Below are 9,882 nucleotides of genomic sequence, written 5' to 3' on the forward strand. Positions count from 1 at the left end.
GAATTTAAAGCCAGTAAAGGATGACTTGAAAAGTTCAAAAAAAGGCACAATGTAAAACTAAGAATTTTTCATGGTGAGTTGGGATATACTGCGGATGAGTTCAAAGACCAAATCGAAGACTTTAAAAAAATTATCTCTTCTAAAATAAATGAATATGGTTCAGAAAATGTTTATAATGCCGACAAAACCGGCGTATTTTACAAGACCATTCCATCAAAAAGTGTCTGCAGGAAACGCCGACCAGGACAAAAATTACTTAAAGATAGGTTTAACATTTTTAGCCAATTTTCAGATTTTCATTAATGCTTTGCGCAAATATGACTGGATCCGATAAAAGAACCCCTTTGATGATCGGGCAGTTTAAGAAACCAAAGTGTTTTAAAAACTTGAACGTTGATGAATATTTACAATACCGGAATTCTTCAAAGGCTTGGATGAACATGGAAATATTTAACGAATGGTTGTATAATTGGAACAAGACTCTCAAACAAAAACAAAAAAAGATACTTTTGGTTGTAGACCATTGTCCTTCGCATAGAATAACAATCGAATTAAGTATGATAGAAGTTTTATATTTACCAAAAAACACGACTACTGTGCTTCAACCGATGGATCAAGGAATCATTAGATCATTCAAATCTCATTTCAACAAATTTAAATTTAAACATATAATTGAACAAATAAACTACGGTGACGCAACTATTGAATGCTATAAAAAATTAACCCTGAAAGATGCAGTCTTATTTTCTTATCTAGCCTGGAAAGATGTGTCAGTGGATACAATATCAAAATGTTTTCAGCACGCCAAATGGGAAAACAGAATTGAAGAACCTATTATGGGAGACCATAAAATAAAAAATTTCGAACAAATTATATAAAAATTAATGATCACAGATCCCATAAAAGAGGAGGACTTTATAGACTTTACGTACTCTGAAAATGACGAAATTCATGAATTTGTTCAAAACAATAACTATGAAAATAACGATGAAAATGCAATTTTAGACAGTTCAATTACTGAAGATTGTGAAAGAAACAACTGTATTACACATCGAGATGCGATAAAATGTATTTCGGACCTCAAAAAATATTTTTCACATAACGATAATTTTGATGTGAATATGCTAGAAAGTTTATTAAAAATGCAAAAAAATATAGAGAAAAGATCATACAAAAAAACTATAAATGATTACTTTACTTAAAATTTTGGTTTTTTAAATAAATGTTTCGGCTATTTATTTAAATGTTTAGATAGTTAAAAATTATAGAAATTTTTTGTTGATAGAAAATAGGATATTGATTATTTCTCTTACTCGCCAAATTCTCTTAGTCGCCAATTTTGGCTTGGTCCCAAAAATGGCGAGCAATAGAGGGAAAACTGTATGTATTTTCCGCATTATACTTCATATGGTTACAATTATACAAAAAAACTCAAATTGGCTCGATCAGTGTTCAAAGAAATTGGACAAGGGAAGAACGTCAGGAAAAATAAGAACCCTCCTTAGAGAAGGTGGCACTACCTGATTAGTTATTTTGAATAATAATTCTTGCAAGATCTTCATCCAAAAATAATTTTACTTGATTATTATATCAAAATCTCTAGAAATGTATCATACTATAGAAAACGGCGTTTTAAATGGACAATTGATAAAATCAAACGATTAAAATACACCAAATATCCATCAGCAAAATTAAATTTTAAAAAAATTCAAAAATAGTAGATTAAAAAAATAAAATTAAAAAATTTCAAAAACAAGTAAAATAGCCAGATTAGAGGAATAAAATCAACAAATATCTCAAAAATGATGCAATTTCAGATAACTTAATCACTAAAAGAAACTGCATCACGAAATATTCCTTCTGAATCCAATTAAACAAAAAAATTAATATGAAATAGAATAAAAACAAGTACAACAAAATAAAAATAACAAGTATGAGAGTTTATCATGTTTATATTAAAAATTCATTTAATTAAACAATTTTTAATTAAAAATAAAATTTATTTATATTAAAAAAGACAAACTAAAAGTTTACTAAGGGACCACAATTGAATCCTATGGGCCACTTTTAGCCCCAAGGCCGCACACTAGAGAATCAGTGGTATAAACAGTAAATTATTGGGCGGGAATAGTTGATCCCAATAGATTTTGGCAAGAGAAATAGAGCAAGCAATTCTTAATCAGTGGATCTACAGACTCACCATCTCTGTGTGTATCAAACGGCTTGTGACTCAAATTCTTAGGTGAGGTACCTAAAAACTGTGGAATAAAGGAGTTTGATTTTAAAATGGAAAATTGATTGAAAATGGAGAAAAAATACAACAGAGTAACTCTGTTAAGGAATATTTGGTGGCCCCACACCGGCATTTGTGAGTCCGGCAAATCTCCAGTCCAAGTCTGGTGCTGATGTTAATGCGGACAGTATCGTCGTCAAGGTGGGTTCCGACACTATCAACGGGGAGTGCATTTATCCAAGCTCCACTCGATTCGCATCTTCCAGACACTAGACAGGCATGTCTGTGTTGGTTTGATTGGTTCAGAAGCCTCTCGTATTTATCCTCGCAGATGGTCTTGTAACGATTTTTCTGCTCAGGCATCATCCTTCTCGAATCATTCCCATCTCTGTGATTTCGGATGATTCAGTTTGGAGTTGGAGAATCATCCTGATCAGCAGTTGGCTGGAGTCCAAAGAGGATAGATATGCGGGGCAAGCCACATCATTCGGAGAAGGGATTCCCAGTCCGCCCAGGTTAACGGGTAGGGTCGCTTGGTCCCACCCTTGGTCGTCGAATTTGTGCAAAAATCAATCATATTGAATAAAAAATAAACATCAAAATCTGTCGCTTAGTAAGATTTTAGAAAGTGTTAAAAAAGAATAAAAGGAAGAAAGAAATCAAGCAGTTTCAAACGAATTCTTTAAAGTTATCGTAATAACAGTTGAGTAGTCGGGCCAAATAGAGAATTAAAAAGGAAAGAAAAATTAAATATCAATTATATTTATTAGAAATCAATTATAATTACGAAAGAATGTTAACAAGTGCATCTCTGAGACTCAGAAACGCCAATTCTCCAAACCTCCGTTCATTCTGAAAACTCATTTTTTCAAAAAAGCTGAGAATTTGGTCAAAATCCACCGTCTCTTGCCCACAAGCCATCAACTCAGCAGACATGTAGACTCCCCTCACCCAGACTCTCTCTCCAATAGATCTGGCATTGGCCAAAGAGCATATCAGTTCTGTCAGATTGGAATACATCCGGCTTGTGGTAGTTATATTAAAGGGAAGACACATAAGTGCAAATGCCTTTAAAATGTGTATTAATATAACAAACATCTTTCCAGTGAATATCTTTAATATAATTCATTTTAAATCGAGTAAGCATTATTGAAGGCAATAAATCAAATTTAAAAGTACTAATATTATATTTTATTAAATTTATTATACTTTTGTTCTTGTTGGTTGATTATTTTTTCAAGTTCAATGTTGCATTTCATGCTAAAATGGTAGGCAATTGCCACAGGGCCGGCAGGTAGGAGAACAGAGAGGGCAGAACACGGATAGCCCAAGACATGACAGCTTTTAACAAGGTTATCCTGTGTCCAGCCATAGTCAGGGAGCAGTTCAATGGACTTGTTTAGTATTTTGTTCTTAAGCTCTATTTAATTATAAAATAAGTTATTTTACCGTCTGATGACAAGATAGTTTTTGAAAAATTGTTGAAACATGTTTTTGTGACGCAAAATTGGCTTGCTGCACGCCATTTTGTGGCAACCCACATGAATTAATTATTTAAAAATGTTAATTTATGTTTTTTAATAAAAAATAAATTTTATTCAATTAAAACCCATGTGGATACATTCTATTAAATTCTGGATTTTGAACTAGCAACAGGCAAATTATCTTTTCCCATTTTTCATAGCTCTATTAAGCCACTTAAACCACTTTCGAAGCATTTTCAGCTTTAAAATAAGCTTTAAACCAAAATCGAATTAATTTAATGTCCACAGCCCTCTTAATTGATGTTATTAATTAAGAATTTAGAATTGCCTCTTGAAATAGGCCAGAAAATCCCAAGTAAATGACGAAATAAGTATAATCACATCTAAGGCGATTACTTAAAGTGACCTTATAGTCTCTAAATCCCCAAAAAATAATTTTTGTATCTCCGAACAACTTTTTTTACTTAATCAAAAAATCCCTGACCGAATAGACCTCATTATTTAATTCTTTAAAAAACTAGACTATAAGGAACTTGACTAAATAAAAATTTAAAAGGTCATTTTGGTAGGATTTTGTAGTAAAAGTGGCTTATTGGGGCATAAATGTCAAGAAATATAAATTTCCGCGTGATTGTTCAATGAAACCGTCCATAGTGATTATAACAAACAGCCATTGAAATTATGATAGGAAATCAATAATCGATTTAATTATATAATTGAAACACAGCAGTAGACTCGATATTGCTCAATTTTGATGCAGATTAGCATCGATTATTGATAATTTTGATCTTAAATATGTCGAACATTTAAAAGCGAATTAGTGCAAAAATATGCTATTAATTGGTGTTGATTATACATTTATTTTGTCTCTGTTCTGCACAGCTAATTCCAGTCCTCCCTACGCAATGGCCGTGCTCGCCTCTTCGTGTGAGAATTAGATTTAATTCGCTTTTGCCGCAGCAGAGAATTCAACGCTGCGTTTTCTTTCCTTAAATTTGACTGGTAATTCCTCCAAATATAAAATAGATTTTATTAAATGCAGTCTCGAAGACAAAATTTCTATCCAGAAGGCTCACCTGCTAATAATTTTGATTACATGTGGAGTCCTCAGGGTTATCGTAATGGTCCTGTGGATCATAATAACATATCTGATCAAAGACCCTTCTTTCCACTTCAAAGCTCTCAAACTTCGGGACAGTTTCGATATGTAAGTTATGTATGACTCAGTCTTTAGGATTCTCAGTCGGGTCCTTCTTATGACTTGATTTCCCAACCCGGCGGAGATCCTTCTTATGTAATTTAATTATTTCTTATTTTAGACTCATTTAAGACCAACAAATGTCGACCGAGGTCATTTTGAACCTCCAGATCCAGCCAATGAGGCTGCTATTGCTGCTGCCTATGCTGCCATTAGGGATGCTACGAATTCTAGTTGGGTCAAACTGGGTGGTCGGGCTCCACAGCCTTCTCACTACCCGGAAATGTCTCCCAGACCTCGAATTCCTACCCCCACTGAAGGTCAATCTCAATTTGCCCAGTATGGGGTCAATGGACCATATTGTCCACCCAGGATGGTACCTCGTCCTCCCTGTTCTTCTATTTATATATTTATATTAGGTCGGATGCCCAATCCTGACATTCCCAGAGAGTCTACAAGCAAATGTGACCTCGAAAGGCTTTTATATATGGGAAAGGAGAGTGATCGGGGGGAGTTTGTGAACAGATTGGCCTCCCTTTATGAGGAAACTGGGGCTTCTATTTCTTCTCTTCCAATTGTTTCTAAGAAAGTGCTGGATTTGTACATTTTCTACAAGACAGTGAAGGAGAATGGGGGATGTCTAGAAGTACATGCAAAGAAGAAATGGAAGGATATGTCCTTACTTCTCACTGGTTCTACAAACTCCAGTTCTGCCTACAGTATGAAGAAGAATTATATAAAATACTTGCTTGCCTACGAGTGCAAATATGATCTCAAAAATGCGGATATTGATTCGATTAAACAACATCTTGAGCCACGGAGAGACAGGAGAACCATTTCCAAGGGAGATGAGGACGACTCTGCCTCACGAGTGACTTCTCCTTCTGTTTGTTCTGAGAGACCTTTTATACCTACACCTGACATTCGTACAAAGCGTTTTTCTCCTAAGCCTATTCAATGCAATTCAAACGTGGGATCTCACGCTTTATCGGTTTGTAAAAATAATTCTACGAATGGCTTGGTTTCTAAGAGAATGAAATGTATGGATCATTCCCATACAATGAAGTTTCTCAGATCTGGACTCCCAATACATGTTTCTGTGGCTGTTTCCTCTCTGGTTAGAGTATCGTCCCAGATTTCCAATCCTAATGAAGTTCCTAAACTACTGTTGCTTGTTCAGAATGGAAATCTGCTCAGCCTTTTACTTGAGAGAATGCTTGATTCCCTCAAATTTTTGTTTCCTGGGAATTTGAAGATATTTGTGATTCGGAAAGTTTATTTTTTAACTGCAAAGTGAATTCGAATCCTTCTAAAAGGGTTCTGGATTTAAAATGCTTTGACGACTCTTTTTTGGGCTTAAAAGATTCTGTCTGTTCAAAAATTCCGGAAAATGTTGCTTTATGTGAGTCTATCTCTCGGATTGTAAGGAATATATCATTTATCGGAGAGAATGTTCCTCCTATGGGTCACAGTTCTTCACTTCTGGCCATATTTAGTCGAATTATATATTTCTCATATAGCGATTCTTTATCCGACTTGAGAATATCACTTTTGGAAGATTCTCTGGTGGTTTTTTCTAATTTAATGCATCTTGTGAACTTTGAAATGGTCCCTGGGTTGGTTCCAGTTCTTGTTGGTTGGATAACCTGCAGAAGTGATTTGGTTTTTTTGCATCCCCCATTTTCGGTCACTCCACTCAGACTTGCCACAGAATGTCTGATCAAATTTGGTTCAAATAATCGGAATTTGAAGTTTATGTTAACAAGTATACCCCGTGGAGATTTCCCGTGTGTTCTTCGTACAATATCAAAGCAGATTCTTACTAAAGATATTGTAATTCGTGAGATGAATTCTTCTCTTTTATGCATGCTGGTGGATGGACTTTATAAAGTACCCGAATTGAAGGATTGTTGTGATAATGTGGTGAGTTCTGTGTGGGAGGATTTGGCCGAGTCGATTGTATATTTTCTTGAGATTTGTGAGAGTATCAGAGATGATATTCAGAGAGGTTTTCCTCGCAGTGATATGATGATTTGTCTGAGTAAAAGTCTTATTGAGAAGGCTGCAAGGATTCTTCGTATGTTGGTTGAGTCAGTTTTCACTAATCGAGGAGGACTTTATTCTGATAAAATTTTTATTTGTAAACGACTTCTGGCGAAGAGAATTTTTCCCTTGCTGGTTGGTGACAGTTTCAGTTCTGAAATTCGTTCGGAATTGGAATTTTCGGTTTTTTTGGTGTCATAATGTGATACGTGCTCAAAAATATATTTTGCTTACACTTGGTTGTCAATAATTTTGTGTATTTTTAATAAATTTGGTTTTGTTAGGTATGAGTTATTCAAATTACTGATGAACTAGAATTCTGTTTTGTTATTGTATGTATGCTTTTTAGCAAGGACACTTGTTCATGTGGGTTTTAAATTAAAAAAATTTCACTAATAGGAAAATTTTTTTTTTGCATCTAATTAGACACGTTTAGCACATTTGATGCTGTTTTGGTAAATAGAATTTGTTGATTTTTGGCAAGTCATTTTGAAATTTGTTTGAGTTTTACTTTAAAAATGCTTACAAATACGTTTTATTTAAGCAAAGTAATCAAAGTCTGTTTTTTTCTATTAGGCAACTCAATATGGCTTCGATACAATTCTAAACCTAACAGAATTAATAAACCTTAAATTCTTCCGGTACATTTTTGGCACTTAAATTATCAAAGTACAACTTGATTCGATAATTTCTGATTTTTAATGATCCCTGATTTGATGATTCCTACATTTAAGACAACATGAATACTTTTGCTAAAAGATCTGCGAATAATTCCAATTCCTTCAGCACAATAGACGATATTCTTGATAATAAATTACAACATCTACCTCGATGCTGAGAAAGCCTCATTTAGTGCAGATTCTATTTGTTGTCTGATCAACGTCAGTTCTGAACGGAGACTTTTAATTATTTTTTTGTCTCGTATTCCTTCCTCATCTTTAAAGCGGACGTACTATTTCTAATACACAATTTTAAGCAACATTTTCTAATTCTTTGATTTTTTGTTGTTCCAGGCTCTGCGATTCGGTACAAGGTTTTTCCCTGGTTTTTAAAAGAGCAATATATTCTTTTTGGTTTGAAATTTGGTCCTTTAATTTCATGTTTTCCATGTTATTCGCTTTTAGTTGCGCCTGAAGCTTGTTCAATTCTGTGTTTGAATTTTTCTAAAAAATAAATTTTCTTAAAAACTTGTTTTTGGAGCTTTTCTATTTCCTTTTCTGATGCATTCAGCATTTTTTCAAAATCGTTAAACTTGGCCAGTTTTTTAATTAAGTAGTCCTTTTCACACTTGTGATCCCTTTCCATACCCAAGAGTCTGTCGATTTTACATTCGATTCGTCCCCAAAGTTCCTTTTTTAAAATAATGTTCGTTACAGTAATTTTATCTCTGCAATCCGGAAAGTAATAAATTTCAGTATTCACAGGAGACGTAAATTCAGCGCAAATTTGATTGGTTATTTCTCGCCATTTTTGAGCACATAAATTGTTTTTATATTTTAATTCTATTTTTATTTGATTTTGAAAATACTTTTCGATTTAATCATAATAAAGATATTTTCGTTTAGATCGAGATATTTTTTGAGGTCTGGGACTTCATCATTTCCATCTATACAATCAGTCATATTTGTAAACTTCATTTAAAAATTTTAATTTTCAATATTTAATTACCTATTAATTTAATATTTCTTGAAATGAAATTTAACAAATTGCACGCCGTTTGATTTTGGCGGGATACATTATTCGAAAGTCGTATCATAAATATAATAGCAGTTGTAACTGTTTTGAACTTATTAATTTTTGTATTTCTGATTTCTCCAAATTTGGATAAAAGTTTTGAAAAATAATGTTTTGTTTCCAAAAATTCAGTTTTCTATTTTTATTAACAAAAACTCAAACTTGTAGATTTTTCGAATTAAATTCCTTCATTTTTAGAGTTTTTATTATTCTAACAAACAAATAAATCGACAAAAGCAATTTTTTATTTGTTTTTTGCATTTCTTCTACCTGTTCCTGCAAAGATTGGACCATTTCTTGGTTAATGTTGTGCATGTTGTTCGTGGAATCCAAACATTCGATCATTTGTTCTTCAACGAGAAACATCTAATTAAATTATTTAAAGTATTTTAACATTTTTATTTTTGATTAAATTCTCGATCATTTGTAGCTGACCATCCAATTTTCCAATTGTATTTTTTGCGGTAATTATGTTATTAGTTTTATAAGTTTCTAATTCTTCGATTTTATTTTCTTTTTCGTTTAAGATTTTCACAAGACTGCAAATTTTGCTCATGATTGTTTGTGGAAATTCATTTTTATAGCATTTTTTGGAGAATTTTGTTATATTTTTGTCCAAAACTGAATTCAATTCTGCTTGAAAACGTCCTTCTCTTACTTTCTGAAATTCAATGTTAAAAAAACATTTTCTTTTAAGTTTTTATGTTCACTGACCAAACGTCCCACCCTTTCAAGCAATTCTACAGTTCTCGGATCTTTGACATTGTCCAAATGCTCTGCAGTGTAAAATGAGAATTCGACCTGGTTTAATACCCGCAGACAAAATATCATTAAATTTATTGACGAGAAGAGAATGTTCTGTTTTATGTGATGGCTTTTTATATTCTTGAAGATCTTTCTTGGGTGTTTTTTGGTCTTGTTTTTTCAACTCGGCAATTTCAAAAACGATTTTTGATAAATCTTTTTCAAGTTGTTTTCGTTTTTTTTCTTCTAAGAGAAATCCTTTTTCATATTCACTAAAAATCTAAAACTTGGATTAACTGTAGTTCCAGACATTTGTTTTCGAGGACTTTAGTTGTCACATTTAGCTTTTCTTCGGACTTTTTATGTGATTTCTCAAGTTGAAGAATATTCAACTAAATATTCTGAATAAAAAGAAGAACGTTCAACAATTCGACATCAGCTTGTGC

At 33.0% G+C, this 9,882-nt stretch overlaps 1 protein-coding gene across 1 annotated transcript; it reads left to right on the plus strand.

The window, feature by feature from the left end:
* The first annotated feature begins 317 nt into the window (after nt 1-317).
* On the plus strand, nt 318-878 carry LOC115227358 (tigger transposable element-derived protein 6-like). The gene has a single exon (XM_029798222.1). It carries the CDS (start codon nt 318-320, stop codon nt 876-878), a length of 561 nt encoding a protein of 186 aa, XP_029654082.1.
* Nucleotides 879-9,882: the final 9,004 nt, after the last annotated feature.

The sequence above is a fragment of the Octopus sinensis genome, unplaced genomic scaffold (genome assembly GCF_006345805.1).
Source record: "Octopus sinensis unplaced genomic scaffold, ASM634580v1 Contig02842, whole genome shotgun sequence".
Taxonomy (NCBI): domain Eukaryota; kingdom Metazoa; phylum Mollusca; class Cephalopoda; order Octopoda; family Octopodidae; genus Octopus; species Octopus sinensis.